General features: G+C 49.6%; 1 protein-coding gene across 2 annotated transcripts in view; it reads right to left on the bottom strand.

Moving 5' to 3' along the window:
- Positions 1-20,241, bottom strand: part of LOC123764825 (putative leucine-rich repeat-containing protein DDB_G0290503) — a 210,886-nt gene that overhangs the window by 84,808 nt on the left and 105,837 nt on the right. For both annotated transcript variants that reach the window (XM_069302692.1, XM_045753014.2), the window contains exon 3: positions 10,310-10,407. In XM_069302692.1, the coding sequence (XP_069158793.1) occupies positions 10,310-10,407 (98 nt within the window). The remainder of the gene's footprint in view (positions 1-10,309; positions 10,408-20,241) is intronic.

The raw sequence follows: 20,241 nt of genomic DNA, 5'->3' as shown, positions 1-20,241 counted from the left end.
AACTATTCTGATGTTCCAATTTGGACGAGTCTGGCTTTAAACTTGAGGATAGAAACGTGACAGATAAATTAGTAAACGTAGAAATGTTCCTGTTGTGGTGAAAGAACATCTAAAGGTAAGAGAATTAATACGTTGCATTGGAAACAATGCATAAATATTAATAGTGTTGGAAAGAAACTATGAAAATTATATTGCTTCTAAACCATAGAAACAACTAAGAGCGCTATACAATAATAATAATAGTAATAATTTATTTATAAGAAGGTACACTGGGTTGGTGAGATTACATATTGGTATTTTTCCATTCTTGTAAAGCCACCAACACGCCCAGTGTTCCTGGCAGGTCCTTCTAACATACTAGGTGAGATGAACGGGTACATTGTAGATTGTAGCAAGGGTTTATATCAACAAATAACTACAATGTAAGTTGACAGAGGTGATTACACTGGTGAAGATGCATGTCTTAAGTACTAATATTGGGGAAGTTGGTAGGACAAGATACAGTGGGAGTTTGAAGCACAAGGTAGGGAACTATGAGGATGAAATTAGGTACTTTTTGGTTTTACTTTTGATGGTTGGACAATTTTTAAAATTCATTAGGAAGTGAGTTCCAAAGACTGGGCCCTCTTATTTGCATGGAGTGTTTGCACAGATGTAGTCTGACTCTGGGGATATCAAAGATATATTTCTGGTGTGGTGCTCATGGGTTGTATTACATCTATCAAGGAAAAGTTTCAGATCAAGATTAGCATTTAGGAACAAGGTTTAGTACCTGTAGATAGCACATGAGAATGTGTGGAGTGAGTGTATGTTTAGCATGTTGAGGGACTTAAACAGAGGACCTGTGTGTTGTTTGAAGACAGAGTTTGTTATTGTTCTGATAGCAGATTTTTGCTGGGTGATGATGGGCTTGAGGTAATTTGCAGTGGTTGAGCCCCCAAGCACTGATACCATATGTTAGATAGGGATAAATTAGCACGTAATATAATGAGAGGAGAGCAGAGTGGGGAGTATAATATCTGATTTTAGAAAGTATACCAACCGTTTTTGAGACTTTTTTGGTTATGTGTTGTATGTGGGTGCTAAAGTTGACTCTCTTGTCTATGTATGGGCCAAGGAACTTTCCCTCATTGTTACTGGTTATGTTAACATTGTCTACCTGAAGTTGAATTTGATTTGATGATTTACTTCAAAATAAAATGCAGGTCTTTGTTATGTTTAGTGTAAGTTTGTTGGTTGACATCCACAAGTGGTACTTTTTTAATTCACTGTTGACAATATTATTTGGGGTCATCAGGGGTTGGGATCAGAATAGATGCAGGTAGTATCGTCAGCAAATAGTACAGGTTTAAGAATGTTATTAAACATTTGGCAAATCATTGATAGATATAAGAAATAGGAGAGGTCCCAAGATGCTGCCCTGTGGCACCCAGAATGGATCACACATTATACAGTCATATAAGAGAACTAATGAGAGTGAACTACCAAAGGAGATGATTACGATAAAGAAGCGGTGGACATAGAGGAAATGTTACAAATGTGCGAGAGAGCCGGCGGCTGAGCGGACAGAATACTGTACGCGTGATCCTGTGGTCCCGGGTTCGATCCCGGGCGCCGGCGAGAAACAATGGGCAAAGTTTCTTTCACCCTGATGCCCCTGTTACCTAGCAGTAAATAGGTACCTGGGAGTTAGTCAGCTGTCACGGGCTGCTTCCTGGGGGTGCAGGTCTGGTCGAGGACCGGGCCGCGGGGACACTAAGCCCCGAAATCATCTCAATATAAGAAGCCACTCTACCTTCCATGGGAGGTTCATCTTATCTTATCTAATATTTTATTGTATAATAAGACTTAAATGCAGATGATGAGTCACAATAACGTGGCTGAAGTATGTTGACCAGACCCAATGGTCCGTCCTGGACCATTCTCAAGTTGATTGTGAGAATGGTCCAGGACGGACAGAAACATTACTCTGTCGGATTGTCCAGGATGGACGGACAATGGACTTGAGAATGGTCCTGGACGGACGGACAATGGACTTGAGAATGGTCCTGGACGGACGGACAATGGACTTGAGAATGGTCCAGGACGGACGGACAATGGACTTGAGAATGGTCCAGGACGGACGGACAATGGACTTGAGAATGGTCCAGGACGGACGGACAATGGACTTGAGAATGGTCCAGGACGGACGGACAATGGACTTGAGAATGGTCCAGGACTGACGGACAATGGACTTGAGAATGGTCCAGGACTGACGGACAATGGACTTGAGAATGGTCCAGGACTGACGGACAATGGACTTGAGAATGGTCCTGGACGGACGGACAATGGACTTGAGAATGGTCCAGGACTGACCGAAACGTCGTCGTCCCTTCACCTTCTAGTGTGTGGTCTGGTCAACAAGACTTAAATATTGTATTGTCATCAGTGGAAGGACACAACGAGCATCACTAGACCAAACTACTGCTATTGGACTAGACAATGTATCACCAGGAATACTAAAGGAAGCGGCACATGCCCTCACCCAACCTCAGCCAACCCCAGCCAACCCCAGCCAACCCCACCCAACCCCAGCCAACCCCAGCCAACCCCAGCCAACCCCAGCCAACCTCAAACTTTACCTCAGCCAACCTTTAGTGCTGATCTTTAATGAGTCACTTATAAATGGAAAATTGCCTAACTGCTGGAAGAAGGCAAACTGTGGTACCAATTTACAAGAAAGAAGATAGTGAAGAGGCACTTAGCTACAGACCCGTATCACAGACACGCACGCCTGCACGTGTTCAAAACAACAATGAGAATAAAACTAGTTACACACCTAAAGGAAATTAAGTATGTAAACAAAGATCAACATGGCTTTAGGGAAAGAAAAACATGAACAAATCCACAAGGGCCGTGATGAGGATTCGAACATGCGTCCGAGAGCATCCCAGACGCTGCCTTAATCGACTGAGCTACGACATAGTCAAAAGGAGTTGACACCGAAGTTCTACTGAACTTACAGGATCCTGCAGCCTCTCCGGGAAATCATGCCTGACGAACCTGCTGGAGTTCTATGATAAGGTAACTTAAATAAGGCACGACAGAGCAGGTTGGGTAGACTGTGTAACTAAAAACATTAACATAGGTATTCTGCATTAACAAGCCGAATACCTCCAGGATCAGTTCTGGGACCCAAGCAAAGTCTCATTAACATAATTGCCTCATCTATAAGAGCTAATTCTTATATGTCGATGTTGGTAGACGATGACAAATGAATGAGACGAGTTGCAACAGTTGATGACTGTAAGATTCTCCAAGATGACTAACACGGTAAATAGTTGGTCCGAGAAGTGGCTACTGGAGTTCAAGAGCAGCAAGTGTAAAGTGGTGGATGTGGGAGGAGGCGACAGGAGACCACAAGGATGGTACATGAGGAAGGCAAACTACCTCCCAATAAGGACTACACACAACACCTGAGAGTGAACATACAATACATAAGGAAACTCTAAAAACTTCAGAAGAATGCAACGACGCTCGTCTCTATGAAGAGAGACTGAAGGAACCAAACGTAATTACACTAGAAAAGTGAAGAGAGACATGAGAGAGATGTACAAAATACTTAGAGCGAAGTGACAAACTAGAAAAAAGGATGAAATGCGTCTAATGAATAACAAGAGAACAAGGCGGAACAAGAGAATAACGGGTGGAATTACTCAGATGAGCAATACACACAAAGTTTTGTTTTAGTGTAAGAAGAGTTAGAGAATGGAATGAGTTAAGAAGCAGGTTGTAGAAGCAAACACCGCTCACAGGTTCAGTAGTAGACATGACAGGGAAGTTGGTTGGCACTCAATGAGGCAACAATGGCTGGAAAGGCGGAGTCCAAGAGCTAATGCTTGATCCTGAAGGTGCAAATATGTGCTCCTTCACCACCAGGTGGTGCCCCTCACCACCAGGTGGTGTCCCTCACCACCAGGTGGTGCCCCTCACCACCAGGTGGTGCCCCTCACCACCAGGTGGTGCCCCTCACCACCAGGTGGTGCCCCTCACCACCAGGTGGTGCCCCTCACCACCAGGTGGTGCCCCTCACCACCAGGTGGTGCCCCTCACCACCAGGTGGTGCCCCTCACCACCAGGTGGTGCCCCTCACCACCAGGTGGTGCCCCTCACCACCAGGTGGTGTCCCTCACCACCAGGTGGTGTCCCTCACCACCAGGTGGGTTGCTCCTGAGCTACCGTGCAGTGAGGACGTGTCGCCTGCTGCTCCGGTGGTTTGAGTCGGTTCTCACTACGTGTAGAGAGCCATGGGGAAGGCTCAGCGCAAGAGGGAATGGAAGCAGCTTTCGGACGAGGAAGGACGGGGGACCGATGTGCAGCAGGCCCCAAAGAAAACTGCTATCGAGGCTTTACCACTTGCTTCTACCAGCAAGTCAGCGGACGTAATGGACCTAGAGAGGACAGCGTCAGTCACACACCAGCCAGTGTCAGTCAATGCTTCTCTGTCCGCAACGCTGCCGCGGGACGGCAGTATGAGTCAGGAGAGGACACCACCGGTTTCACGCCAGCCAATGTCGGCCATTGTTCCTCTCTCCACAGCCCAGCCGCAGGACAGCAGTATGGGACAGGGGAGGACACCACCAGTCTCACACCAGACATCGCCAGCCTCTGCACTTCTTCCGAAATTCAAGATCATGCAGACCGACCACTTTCCTACAGCATATGGAGTAGTAACGGCGATGGAAAAAGAACAACCAGAGCTCAAACTTTCCATTACAGTCAACCTGAAGGGAGAAATAATACTGACACCTCAAGACCAACGGACTGCACATTACTTAGAGAAGGTAAGAGTCCTGCAGGGGAAACCTGTGTGCTTGGTAAAGCTGGACCCTTCAGAACGACGCACACGAGTCGTGCTTTTGGGATACCCAATCGACTTTCCCCTGGATCCAGTGCTAGAACACAAGCAAGTCCTGAGTGCGGAACGTTGCCACACAAAAGTAGACAAGGCAGCGACGCGTCAGGTTCTGGTGACCGTCAAGGGACATGTGCCGGAAACTTTCGGTCTTGGAAATTGGGGGACATACCGACAGAGGCCATACGTCCCGGAACCCCTACGCTGCTTCAGGTGTCAGAAATACGGCCACCATCAGTCACGCTGCACAGGACAGGAGAGGTGCGGAGTGTGCAGCCTGAGACATCCCACCAAAGACTGTATTGCCAAGCACAAGGCAAACCAGACCACAACAGCCAAATGTCCAAATTGTGGAGGCAAACATCATGCCTGGAGCACAACCTGCTCTGCACGGAAACAAAAAGTGCAGACAGCTCAGGCCAGGGTCAACACACTGACCAGCGGTACATCCACCAACACCACCGTCTGGAACACTCGTGCACAGCCACAACAGCCACCCGCTCTCACAGAGCAAAATTTCCCGAATCTGTCAATTCCGAATCAGACATTACACGAAAGTGTTGCAGAAGTCCAGCAAGTGCAAATGAGCAGGAAACACTTACTTTCGGAATCTACTCACCAGCTATACAGTTTTACCGAGGTCCAGCTGCAAACCATCGTGAAGATCATGGCAGAGACCATTATCAATTGCCTACAGATGACGCAGAACGCCTCACAACAACAGACTCAAGACATCACTTGTGTGATAATGGACAAGATCGTGCAGCAGACCACAGTTACACGAGAAATAGACAGTCTCCGACAGGATGGAGCACAAGAGGACAAACAACGCAACTTGGACATACTGACTACCGACAACAGTCGGCTAGTCAAGACACCGGAACATCGACATTCACAAACGCAACTGCAAGACGCAGTGACCACCCACGATCAACAGAATCTTCCAACACAGGAGACAGACAACAACAGCCAATGCAGTCTGATCTGCAGCAACGCCAACAAAGACGTATTGAACAGCAGAGATGCGCAGGTTCCGCCAACACAAGAAACGGCCGCGAGCAATCAATGCAGTCCGACTTGCAGCAATACCAACAACAAAGTGATGGACCACAGTTCTGCACAGATTCCAACACTGCCGGGGTTGACCACGGACAATCAATGCAGTCCGACTTGCAGCAATACCAACAACAAAGTGATGGACCACAGTTCTGCACAGATTCCAACAATGCCGGGGTTGACCACGGACAATCAATGCAGTCCGACCTGCAGCGCTTCCAACAACATAGCGATGGACCACAGTTATGCACAGATTCCAACAACGTCGGGGATGACCACGAACTATCAATGCAGTCCGATTTGCAGCGACACGACTTGCGAGGCGGAGAATATAGAGGTCGATTCCGAGGAGGAGTTCTAGTAGAACAAGCAACACCAACCGAACCCGTCGTCTGGCCATTACGAATTCTGCAGTGGAACATACAAGGTCTTGGAAATAAAAAAACACACACTTCAGGAGGCTGCAATCAGCACGAAAGCAGATATAATCGTTTTGGAAGAAACTCTTTTCCCAGCCACGAAATCCTTCAGATTAGCTGGATATCAGCACTATGTTCTCCCGTATGAGCAGGGGAGACTAAGAGGATTAATGACCCTAGTCAGAAACACCATACCCAGCAAGAAAATAGACTCGGTTTCATGTGGGGATGGAGTAGAGGTATTAGCAGTTACAGTGAATATGGCTAATTTTGAGCTCCTCATATACAACGTCTACAAGCCCCCTAGACGTAAACTAGAAGCAGAGGCAGTGCTTGCCTTGGCCACGCAGGAAAATTTAATTCTTGCTGGAGATTTTAATGCTCATCATCCAGAGTTAGGTGCAACTGGGCCAGCCAATGCAGATGGGCGCCATTTAGCTGCAGCTCTGCGAGAAGTACCTGAAATTACACTTCTCAGCACTGGGGAACCCACTCACATTCTAGGAGGTTCCCTTGATCTTACATTCATCTCCACAGCACTCCGGCAACAGGCGAAGTGGGAAGTAGACCCGGTGATCACCAGTGACCACTATGCTACTGTCACAACACTCAACCTGGCACGACCTCCTACACCTCCTGCGCGGCCTCGGTGGAATTTAGGAAAGGCCAATTGGAATGTATACCAGGAAGAACTTGAAAAATGGTATGCAACGTACACGCCACCTGAGGATTTGAACATACACGAGACCAATCTGCAGGAAGCCGTTGCAGCTGCTGCAAACAAAGCTATTCCAATCATTATCACAGGTAACACGAAACGAAAGAACTATTGGTTCTATAGTAATGACGTTAAAGAACAGAACCACAGAGTCAATATCTTCAGAAAACATCTAAAGAGAAACCCCACACCAGAAGGTAGAACTCTGCTACGAGCGGTGATATCTGAAGCCAGGCGTGTTTCTAGAGAAGTAAAGGAGGCAAGATGGTTTGAGTGGTGTCAAACTCTAAATGAACATAGTAGTCTTGGCAAGATATGGGGTCAGATTAAAACTATATCAGGTCGACCAGCCCGGCCACAGGCATGTATTCAACCATTGCAGGAGGCTGAGAGACTTGCTCTCCAATTTGCAGAAAGAACAGCTTCATATCAGCTTCCTGCAATGGTCCGAAGGCAGCAAGAACACTTAAAACAAGAGAGGATGACAGTCATTCATGAGGGCATAGCTATAAATGACGAATGTGACTGTCCCTTCACCGAACAGGAACTAAGCAGAGCCAAAAAGGGTGGTAAGGACATTGCTCCAGGTGCTGATAACATTACATACTCAATGATCGCACATGCAGGTCCTGCTGGAGACCGAGGGATATTGGACGTCATCAATGCGTCTTGGCAGCAAGGCAAACTACCGCCCTCTTGGAAGAAAGCAGACATCATACCGATTCCTAAGCCGAATGAACCTGGCAATTACAGACCCATTTCCTTAACATCATGCGTTAGTAAAACTGCAGAACGGATGGTCTTAAATAGGCTACTGTGGAAGACTGGAGACCTTCATAAACACATATTTGGCTTCACTAGAGGTGTAGGTACTGCCAACTGCATAGCAACATTACTAGGAACAGTTAACTCGGGTCCAGCTATAGTGGTCTTCCTTGATCTGGAAAAAGCATTTGAACTTGCAAGCCCGCCAGCAATACTACACACCTTAGTTAAAAAAGGTGTGAGGGGGAAAATGCTAGCATGGATTCAAGATTACCTAAGTCACAGGTATGCCAGAGTAAAGTTGCAAGGACAAGTGTCGGACTACCACTTGCACGAGAATGGGACTCCACAAGGAGGAGTCCTCAGTCCTAGTCTTTTTAACATCCTTATGGAAAACCTTGTTACCATGTCCTTTACAGAAGGGGTTACATTGCTAAGCTATGCTGATGATCTAGCATTAGTCGTTACGGGTCCTTCACTTCTAAATAAAGCTCAAGGTGCTTTAGATCAAGTGACATCTGAATGCAGTGTTTTAGGGCTAAAAATATCTGCACAGAAGACTAAGGCGATGAGACTAGGTGGCAAGGCTCCAGACAGGCACCTACGCATTCAGGACATTAACCTTCAGTGGGTTCCACAATATCGATATCTCGGAGTGTGGATTGATTTTAAGATGACATTCAATAAGCAAATTCAATATCTAAAGGAGAAAGCAAAGTCACGAATAAATATAATGAGAGCAATCACAGGGCCCCGTCTAGGAGCGGGACACAGAGTGTTGAGAATGTTTTACATACACGCCGTTCGTTCCCTGGTTGATTATGCAGCGCCTGCCTTACTCACTCTTTCTCCTGGTCAGTGGGCAAACGTTGAGGTTCTTCAAAATGATGCATTGCGAGTCATAACAGGTGCTCCCAGATGGACTAAAATCCTGAACCTAAGACTAGAGACAAAGCTAACGTCGATTGAAATAAGGGTAAAGGGGATTGCTGCGTGCATGCTGACCAAGATATTGACTAGACCTAGAATCAGTTCACTTAAAGATTTGATCACTGGAGCACTAACTCTGGACAGAAGAGCCTCCAATAGCAACAGGTGGACCCATTGTGCGATAAACGCCATCGATACGTTCGATATGGCAAACACAGTCACTGAGAGGGGTGTCGACGACATACATGCAGACTTTGTTATACAAGCCCCTTGGGAATCTCTGCCAGCAGACTTTCAGATTATGGCTCTTGACGGAAAGAAGAACCAGACACATCCTCATCTGCTACGTCACATTGCACAGATGCATATAGAAGCAAACATGGCATCCGACAGCTTCACTTACTTCACGGATGGGTCAGTAGACCAGCAGGGACAGGAAACCGGAGCTGCAGTTAAAGCAGGAAACTCTGTATATAGTTGGAGGCTCTCAAATGGGTGTTCGACTTTACAGACTGAGATGCTAGCCATTCAAAAGGCTTTGGAACATGCTCTTGCTGAACACCGCCAACATGTTATCGTCCATACAGATTCGAGAACCGCCATTGAAACCTTGCAACAGGAACACATATGTGATAACATCCATCTGATCACCAATGTCTTATCATTCATGCACACACTCCACCGACAAGGCCGACGGGTGCTTATCAACTGGGTGCCAAGTCATGTGGGACTATTAGGTAATGACATTGCAGACGAAGCTGCAAAACTTGCTACTAAGAGGAGGAATGTAGACATTTACATACCACCGAGTCTCTCCCAGATGAAGAAAGTGATTCGAAACAGAGCAATGCGAAGGCTGTACAGTGACCACAACACAGCAGTTGCAACATCAGGATCTGCGGGTTGGTACAAGAATTCCACCAACTACGAACCACTTAGTTTGATGAAAGGGGGCAGTAGAACAACAGAAGTGCACTTACATCGCATCAGGCTTGGATACCCATGTGCATGGGAAATAGGCTTACGGGTTCCGGAAGGTGAGAGGAAATGTCAACACTGTGGAGAAATGCCCGACAGACCACTGGAACATTATCTAACACAGTGCACAGTTACAAACCCGTTAAGATTTCACCTTCGATTCGACAGAGCAGAGGAAGTTGTTAAACACATATGGCAAAATCTTACTGAAGCGACCATACGGGTCATGAATACTCATCCTCCGCCCAGGTAAACCAGAAACGAGCATCACTTAGTGAGCCAGCCAGAGGCTTAGGGCCCGCGCAGTGGGCCAGCCAGAGGCTTAGGGCCCGCGCAGTGGGCCAGCCAGAGGCTTAGGGCCCGCGCAGTGGGCCAGCCAGAGGCTTAGGGCCCGCGCAGTGGGCCAGCCAGAGGCTTAGGGCCCGCGCAGGATTATCCCTGCTAAAAAAAAAAAAAAAAAAAAAAAAACCACCAGGTGGTGCTCCTCACCACCAGGTGGTGTCCCTCACCACCAGGTGGTGCCCCTCACCACCAGGTGGTGCCCCTCACCTTCAGGTCCTGCTGGAGACGCATCAGCTCGTCCAGCAGTGCCCGGTTGCTCTGCTCGGTGGCGTTAAGTCGCTGCTCCAGCATGTCCAGCCTCCGTCCTGCAACATTGACTCATCTTATATTGTGACACAACTCTCTTTGTTTACATGTGTGTGTGTGTGTGTGTGTGTGTGTGTGTGTGTGTGTGTGTGTGTGTGTGTACTCACCTATTTGTACTCACCTATTTGTGCTTGCGGGGGTTGAGCTTTGGCTCTTTGGTCCCGCCTCTCAACTGTCAATCAACTGGTGTACAGTTTCCTGAGCCTGCTGGGCTCTATCATATCTACATTTAAAACTGTGTATGGAGTCAGCCTCCACCACATCACTGCCTAATGCATTCCATCCGTTAACTACTCTGACACTAAAAAAGTTCTTTCTAACGTCTCTGTGGCTCATGTGAGTACTCAGTTTCCACCTGTGTCCCCTTGTTCGCGTCCCACCAGTGTTGAATAGTTTATCCTTGTTTACCCGGTCGATTCCTCTGAGGATTTCGTAGGTTGTGATCATGTCTCCCCTTACTCTTCTGTCTTCCAGTGTCGTAAGGTGCATTTCCCGCAGCCTTTCCTCGTAACTCATGCCTCTTTGTTCTGGGACTAGTCTAGTGGCATACCTTTGGACTTTTTCCAGCTTCGTCTTGTGCTTGACAAGGTACGGGCTCCATGCTGGGGCCGCATACTCCAGGATTGGTCTTACATATGTGGTGTACAAGATTCTGAATGATTCCTTACACAGGTTCCTGAACGCTGTTCTGATGTTAGCCAGCCTCGCATATGCCGCAGACGTTATTCTTTTTATGTGGGCTTCAGGAGACAGGTTTGGTGTGATATCAACTCCTAGATCTTTCTCTCTGTTCGTTTCATTAAGTACTTCATCTCCTATTCTGTATCCTGTGTTTGGCCTCCTATTTCCACCACCTAGTTTCATTACTTTGCATTTACTCGGGTTGAACTTCAACAGCCATTTGTTGGACCATTCACTCAGTCTGTCTAGATCATCTTGTAGCCTCCTACTATCGTCCTCAGTTTCAATCCTCCTCATAATTTTTGCATCATCGGCAAACATTGAGAGAAACGATTCTATACCCTCTGGAAGATCATTTACATATATCAGAAACAGTATAGGTCCAAGGACTGACCCCTGCGGTACTCCACTCGTAACGTCTCGCCAATCTGAGACCTCACCCCTCACACTGACTCGTTGTCTCCTGTTACTTAGGTACTCCTGTATCCAACGGAGTACCTTCCCTTTCACTCCAGCCTGCATCTCCAGTTTTTTCACTAGCCTCTTGTGTGGCACTGTGTCAAAGGCTTTCTGACAATCCAAAAATATGCAGTCTGCCCACCCTTCTCTTTCTTGCCTTATTTTTGTTGCCTGGTCGTAGAATTCAAGTAACCCTGTGAGGCAGGACCTGTGTGTGTGTGTGTGTGTGTGTGTGTGTGTGTGTGTGTGTGTGTGTGTGTGTGTGTGTGTGTGTGTGTGTGTGTGTGTGTGTGTGTGTGTGTGTGTGTGTGTGTGTGTGTGTGTGTGTGTACTCACCTAGTTGTACTCACCTAGTTGTGCTTGCGGGGGTTGAGCTCTGGCTCTTTGGTCCCGCCTCTCAACCGTCAATCAACAGGTGTACAGATTCCTGAACCTACTGGGCTCTATCATATCTACATTTGAGACTGTGTATGGAGTCAGCCTCCACCACATCACTTCCTAATGCATTCCATTTGTCAACCACTCTGACACTATAAAAGTTCCTTCTACGGAACGCTACACCTTGGTAGACGCGGTCTCCCGGAGGCTATAGACTCATTCCTCTCAATGTTTGCTGACGACGCCAAAATTATGAGAAGGATTAAGACAGAGGAGGACAGCTTGAGGCTTCAAGAAGACCTAGACAAGCTGCAGGAATGGTCGAACAAATGGTTGTTAGAGTTTAACCCAAGCAAATGTAATGTAATGAAGATAGGTGTAGGGAGCAGGAGGCCAGATACAAGGTATCATCTGGAAGATGAAATACTTCAAGAGTCAGAGAGAGAGAAAGACCTGGGGGTTGATATCACGCCAGACCTGTCCCCTGCAGCTCATATCAAGAGGATAACATCAGCGGCATATGCCAGGTTGGTTAACATAAGAACGGCTTTGGCTCTATGGTCCCGCCTCACAACTCTCAATCAACTGGTGTACAGATTCCTGAGCCTATTGGGCTCTATCATATCTACACTTGAAACTGTGTATGGAGTCAGCCTCCACCACATCTCTGCCTAATGCATTCCACCTGTTAACTACTCTGACACTGAAAAAAGTTCTTTCTAACGTCCCTGTGGCTCATGTGGGTACTCAGTTTCCACCTGTGTCCCCTTGTTCGCGTACCGCCAGTGTTGAATAGTTTGTCCTTGTCTACGCTGTCAATTCCCCTGAGGATTTTGTAGGTTGTAATCATGTCTCCCCTCACTCATGTGTCTTCCAGTGTCGTAAGGTGCATTGTGTATGTGTGTGTGTGTGTAACCTTCAGTTCACCTCCTCGAGATCTAAACGTTTGATCGTTTAGCTATCACGGCCCAAGGATACTGTACCTTTCAATGCTACACTAGCCAATTACTCCATGGGATAACTGGGATCTATCAGTTGATTTTGTAAATGCGCTCAAGAAAGATAGTGTGCACTCTACATTATTAAAACAGTTAACACTGAAAAGCATCACTGAAAGTAGTCAGAGTATGGGTAACGATGTGTATCAGTGCTATACCGACGGCTCTGTAGAAGAAGGTGGACGATGTACCGGATGTGCATGTAACATATTTGAACAATCTTCTCTCGTACATACAGCAATGAAGCGCGTCAATGACTGGGCAAGTACAACTCAAACCGAACTTGCAGGCATATACCTTGCCACTGAATTTTTAAAAGACAAAGGCAGTGGACTTATATACTGTGACTCGCAGAGTGCACTCCTGGCATTGAACGCACATAGTAGTGACACCCAGAAAATAGTCAGTGATATTCAAATGAATGTTTTAGCTGTCAAAGAAAACAGATTTGTAATTAAATTCCTATGCATAACATCACATGTTGGCATCTCAAGGCATGACACTGTTGATATGCTTGCTAAGTCAGCCTGCAGAAAACCAGTGGTAGAAATTTATATGGGTGTTTCATTAGCAGTGACAAAGAGAATACTTAAACAAATATCTAATGAAAATCTCACCGACCTAACAAATTCTCAAAGACCTGAAAGTTGTAGCATTTAATATTATGATAGATATCGTGAGGAGACATTCACATATGGGACTAATAGAACAAGAACCCGGCAATGTGATGTTATAGTGGCCAGAATACGCCTGGGATATAGACGTATCTGGCAGCTTTCTCAAAACCCAAATGTCGAGTACACAATGTGTCAACTGTATGAGTGTCGAGTACAACTTGTGTCAACTGTGTGAGTGTCGAGTACACAATGTGTCAACTTTGTGAAAGAGAAAACATGCACTCTCTTGAACATTATATTGTAGAATGTCCCATACTGACTGACTTTCGCCCCTCCTGGGCTAAGGTATGCTGAACTCTGTAGTTACTATATGAGTACTGGAACACTTGATGATATATTGGACTTTTACCCAAGGTTGATCATGTAATATATCAATCATACAATGTATATATATGATGTAACTATATAACCTGAGCTTGTAAAAGCACCTTCATCACCTTCAGTGATTAAGTGCTTAATTGCACACTAGTTTCTTTATCAGCTATCTCACCCTGTCAGAGTAAATGAGACAAATGTATGTGAATGCATGTGTGTGTGTATATATGTATGTATATGTGTGTGTGTGTGTATATGTATGGGTATAAAGTATATATGGAAGCTGATCAGAATTACATTTCACCTTTGTGAATGTACATTAATGACACTATGTAAAAGACACATCAAGCACTTTATGTAGGGCATAAGTAAATCTGTGTATCTATGTATTTACGTATGTAGGTTAGCTTAGCATTTTAAAAGCACTGAATCACCTTCTGTGGTTGAGTGTTCAATAAACCCCTGAACTGTATGTTTAACACTTCTCTAACCCTGTCCATGGTGGACAGAAGAAAATGTATATATGCTGGTTAGCATTGTAAATGTGTGGCCACGTCTGTGGTAGAAAATAATAAAAAAATAAATAAAAAACAAATGCTACACTACAAGGTGTGCCTTAGCCGCCACCAGCTGCTACATCCACCCACTGGGTAATCCCCCAGTTGACGGTGAAGCTGGATACCGTCAAGGTGTGCCTTAGCCGCCACCACCTGCTACATCCACCCACTGGGTAATCCCCCAGTTGACGGTGAAGCTGGATACCGTCAAGGTGTGCCTTAGCCGCCACCACCTGCTACATCCACCCACTGGGTAATCCCCCAGTTGACGGTGAAGCTGGATACCGTCAAGGTGTGCCTTAGCCGCCACCAGCTGCTACATCCACCCACTGGGTAATCCCCCAGTTGACGGTGAAGCTGGATACCGTCAAGGTGTGCCTTAGCCGCCACCAGCTGCTACATCCACCCACTGGGTAATCCCCCAGTTGACGGTGAAGCTGGATACCGTCAAGGTGTGCCTTAGCCGCCACCAGCTGCTACATCCACCCACTGGGTAATCCCCCAGTTGACGGTGAAGCTGGATACCGTCAAGGTGTGCCTTAGCCGCCACCAGCTGCTACATCCACCCACTGGGTAATCCCCCAGTTGACGGTGAAGCTGGATACCGTCAAGGTGTGCCTTAGCCGCCACCAGCTGCTACATCCACCCACTGGGTAATCCCCCAGTTGACGGTGAAGCTGGATACCGTCAAGGTGTGCCTTAGCCGCCACCAGCTGCTACATCCACCCACTGGGTAATCCCCCAGTTGACGGTGAAGCTGGATACCGTCAAGGTGTGCCTTAGCCGCCACCACCTGCTACATCCACCCACTGGGTAATCCCCCAGTTGACGGTGAAGCTGGATACCGTCAAGGTGTGCCTTAGCCGCCACCACCTGCTACATCCACCCACTGGGTAATCCCCCAGTTGACGGTGAAGCTGGATACCGTCAAGGTGTGCCTTAGCCGCCACCACCTGCTACATCCACCCACTGGGTAATCCCCCAATTGACGGTGAAGCTGGATACCGTCAAGGTGTGCCTTAGCCGCCACCACCTGCTACATCCACCCACTGGGTAATCCCCCAGTTGACGGTGAAGCTGGATACCGTCAAGGTGTGCCTTAGCCGCCACCACCTGCTACATCCACCCACTGGGTAATCCCCCAGTTGACGGTGAAGCTGGATACCGTCAAGGTGTGCCTTAGCCGCCACCACCTGCTACATCCACCCACTGGGTAATCCCCCAGTTGACGGTGAAGCTGGATACCGTCAAGGTGTGCCTTAGCCGCCACCACCTGCTACATCCACCCACTGGGTAATCCCCCAGTTGACGGTGAAGCTAGATACCGTCAAGGTGTGCCTTAGCCGCCACCACCTGCTACATCCACCCACTGGGTAATCCCCCAGTTGACGGTGAAGCTGGATACCGTCAAGGTGTGCCTTAGCCGCCACCACCTGCTACATCCACCCACTGGGTAATCCCCCAGTTGACGGTGAAGCTGGATACCGTCAAGGTGTGCCTTAGCCGCCACCACCTGCTACATCCACCCACTGGGTAATCCCCCAGTTGACGGTGAAGCTGGATACCGTCAAGGTGTGCCTTAGCCGCCACCACCTGCTACATCCACCCACTGGGTAATCCCCCAGTTGACGGTGAAGCTGGATACCGTCAAGGTGTGCCTTAGCCGCCACCAGCTGCTACATCCACCCACTGGGTAATCCCCCAGTTGACGGTGAAGCTGGATACCGTCAAGGTGTGCCTTAGCCGCCACCACCTGCTACATCCACCCACTGGGTAATCCCCCAGTTGACGGTGAAGCTGGATACCGTCAAGGTGTGCCTTAGCCGCCACCAGCTGCTACATCCACCCACTGGGTAATCCCCCAGTTGACGGTGAAGCTGGATACCGTCAAGGTGTGCCTTAGCCGCCACCAGCTGCTACATCCACCCACTGGGTAATCCCCCAGTTGACGGTGAAGCTGGATACCGTCAAGGTGTGCCTTAGCCGCCACCAGCTGCTACATCCACCCACTGGGTAATCCCCCAGTTGACGGTGAAGCTGGATACCGTCAAGGTGTGCCTTAGCCGCCACCAGCTGCTACATCCACCCACTGGGTAATCCCCCAGTTGACGGTGAAGCTGGATACCGTCAAGGTGTGCCTTAGCCGCCACCAGCTGCTACATCCACCCACTGGGTAATCCCCCAGTTGACGGTGAAGCTGGATACCGTCAAGGTGTGCCTTAGCCGCCACCAGCTGCTACATCCACCCACTGGGTAATCCCCCAGTTGACGGTGAAGCTGGATACCGTCAAGGTGTGCCTTAGCCGCCACCACCTGCTACATCCACCCACTGGGTAATCCCCCAGTTGACGGTGAAGCTGGATACCGTCAAGGTGTGCCTTAGCCGCCACCAGCTGCTACATCCACCCACTGGGTAATCCCCCAGTTGACGGTGAAGCTGGATACCGTCAAGGTGTGCCTTAGCCGCCACCAGCTGCTACATCCACCCACTGGGTAATCCCCCAGTTGACGGTGAAGCTGGATACCGTCAAGGTGTGCCTTAGCCGCCACCAGCTGCTACATCCACCCACTGGGTAATCCCCCAGTTGACGGTGAAGCTGGATACCGTCAAGGTGTGCCTTAGCCGCCACCAGCTGCTACATCCACCCACTGGGTAATCCCCCAGTTGACGGTGAAGCTGGATACCGTCAAGGTGTGCCTTAGCCGCCACCAGCTGCTACATCCACCCACTGGGTAATCCCCCAGTTGACGGTGAAGCTGGATACCGTCAAGGTGTGCCTTAGCCGCCACCAGCTGCTACATCCACCCACTGGGTAATCCCCCAGTTGACGGTGAAGCTGGATACCGTCAAGGTGTGCCTTAGCCGCCACCAGCTGCTACATCCACCCACTGGGTAATCCCCCAGTTGACGGTGAAGCTGGATACCGTCAAGGTGTGCCTTAGCCGCCACCAGCTGCTACATCCACCCACTGGGTAATCCCCCAGTTGACGGTGAAGCTGGATACCGTCAAGGTGTGCCTTAGCCGCCACCAGCTGCTACATCCACCCACTGGGTAATCCCCCAGTTGACGGTGAAGCTGGATACCGTCAAGGTGTGCCTTAGCCGCCACCACCTGCTACATCCACCCACTGGGTAATCCCCCAGTTGACGGTGAAGCTGGATACCGTCAAGGTGTGCCTTAGCCGCCACCACCTGCTACATCCACCCACTGGGTAATCCCCCAGTTGACGGTGAAGCTGGATACCGTCAAGGTGTGCCTTAGCCGCCACCAGCTGCTACATCCACCCACTGGGTAATCCCCCAGTTGACGGTGAAGCTGGATACCGTCAAGGTGTGCCTTAGCCGCCACCAGCTGCTACATCCACCCACTGGGTAATCCCCCAGTTGACGGTGAAGCTGGATACCGTCAAGGTGTGCCTTAGCCGCCACCAGCTGCTACATCCACCCACTGGGTAATCCCCCAGTTGACGGTGAAGCTGGATACCGTCAAGGTGTGCCTTAGCCGCCACCAGCTGCTACATCCACCCACTGGGTAATCCCCCAGTTGACGGTGAAGCTGGATACCGTCAAGGTGTGCCTTAGCCGCCACCAGCTGCTACATCCACCCACTGGGTAATCCCCCAGTTGACGGTGAAGCTGGATACCGTCAAGGTGTGCCTTAGCCGCCACCAGCTGCTACATCCACCCACTGGGTAATCCCCCAGTTGACGGTGAAGCTGGATACCGTCAAGGTGTGCCTTAGCCGCCACCAGCTGCTACATCCACCCACTGGGTAATCCCCCAGTTGACGGTGAAGCTGGATACCGTCAAGGTGTGCCTTAGCCGCCACCAGCTGCTACATCCACCCACTGGGTAATCCCCCAGTTGACGGTGAAGCTGGATACCGTCAAGGTGTGCCTTAGCCGCCACCACCTGCTACATCCACCCACTGGGTAATCCCCCAGTTGACGGTGAAGCTGGATACCGTCAAGGTGTGCCTTAGCCGCCACCAGCTGCTACATCCACCCACTGGGTAATCCCCCAGTTGACGGTGAAGCTGGATACCGTCAAGGTGTGCCTTAGCCGCCACCACCTGCTACATCCACCCACTGGGTAATCCCCCAGTTGACGGTGAAGCTGGATACCGTCAAGGTGTGCCTTAGCCGCCACCAGCCTGCTACATCCACCCACTGGGTAATCCCCCAGTTGACGGTGAAGCTGGATACCGTCAAGGTGTGCCTTAGCCGCCACCAGCTGCTACATCCACCCACTGGGTAATCCCCCAGTTGACGGTGAAGCTGGATACCGTCAAGGTGTGCCTTAGCCGCCACCAGCTGCTACATCCACCCACTGGGTAATCCCCCAGTTGACGGTGAAGCTGGATACCGTCAAGGTGTGCCTTAGCCGCCACCAGCTGCTACATCCACCCACTGGGTAATCCCCCAGTTGACGGTGAAGCTGGATACCGTCAAGGTGTGCCTTAGCCGCCACCACCTGCTACATCCACCCACTGGGTAATCCCCCAGTTGACGGTGAAGCTGGATACCGTCAAGGTGTGCCTTAGCCGCCACCAGCTGCTACATCCACCCACTGGGTAATCCCCCAGTTGACGGTGAAGCTGGATACCGTCAAGGTGTGCCTTAGCCGCCACCACCTGCTACATCCACCCACTGGGTAATCCCCCAGTTGACGGTGAAGCTGGATACCGTCAAGGTGTGCCTTAGCCGCCACCAGCTGCTACATCCACCCACTGGGTAATCCCCCAGTTGACGGTGAAGCTGGATACCGTCAAGGTGTGCCTTAGCCGCCACCACCTGCTACATCCACCCACTGGGTAATCCCCCAGTTGACGGTGAAGCTGGATACCGTCAAGGTGTGCCTTAGCCGCCACCAGCTGCTACATCCACCCACTGGGTAATCCCCCAGTTGACGGTGAAGCTGGATACCGTCAAGGTGTGCCTTAGCCGCCACCACCTGCTACATCCACCCACTGGGTAATCCCCCAGTTGACGGTGAAGCTGGATACCGTCAAGGTGTGCCTTAGCCGCCACCAGCTGCTACATCCACCCACTGGGTAATCCCCCAGTTGACGGTGAAGCTGGATACCGTCAAGGTGTGCCTTAGCCGCCACCACCTGCTACATCCACCCACTGGGTAATCCCCCAGTTGACGGTGAAGCTGGATACCGTCAAGGTGTGCCTTAGCCGCCACCAGCTGCTACATCCACCCACTGGGTAATCCCCCAGTTGACGGTGAAGCTGGATACCGTCAAGGTGTGCCTTAGCCGCCACCAGCTGCTACATCCACCCACTGGGTAATCCCCAGTTGACGGTGAAGCTGGATACCGTCAAGGTGTGCCTTAGCCGCCACCAGCTGCTACATCCACCCACTGGGTAATCCCCCAGTTGACGGTGAAGCTGGATACCGTCAAGGTGTGCCTTAGCCGCCACCACCTGCTACATCCACCCACTGGGTAATCCCCCAGTTGACGGTGAAGCTGGATACCGTCAAGGTGTGCCTTAGCCGCCACCAGCTGCTACATCCACCCACTGGGTAATCCCCCAGTTGACGGTGAAGCTGGATACCGTCAAGGTGTGCCTTAGCCGCCACCAGCTGCTACATCCACCCACTGGGTAATCCCCCAGTTGACGGTGAAGCTGGATACCGTCAAGGTGTGCCTTAGCCGCCACCAGCTGCTACATCCACCCACTGGGTAATCCCCCAGTTGACGGTGAAGCTGGATACCGTCAAGGTGTGCCTTAGCCGCCACCACCTGCTACATCCACCC

Source organism: Procambarus clarkii, chromosome 48 (genome assembly GCF_040958095.1).
Source record: "Procambarus clarkii isolate CNS0578487 chromosome 48, FALCON_Pclarkii_2.0, whole genome shotgun sequence".
Classification (NCBI taxonomy): domain Eukaryota; kingdom Metazoa; phylum Arthropoda; class Malacostraca; order Decapoda; family Cambaridae; genus Procambarus; species Procambarus clarkii.
Note: the sequence above shows the minus strand (reverse complement) of the source record. Positions and strands in the feature narration are given on the sequence as shown.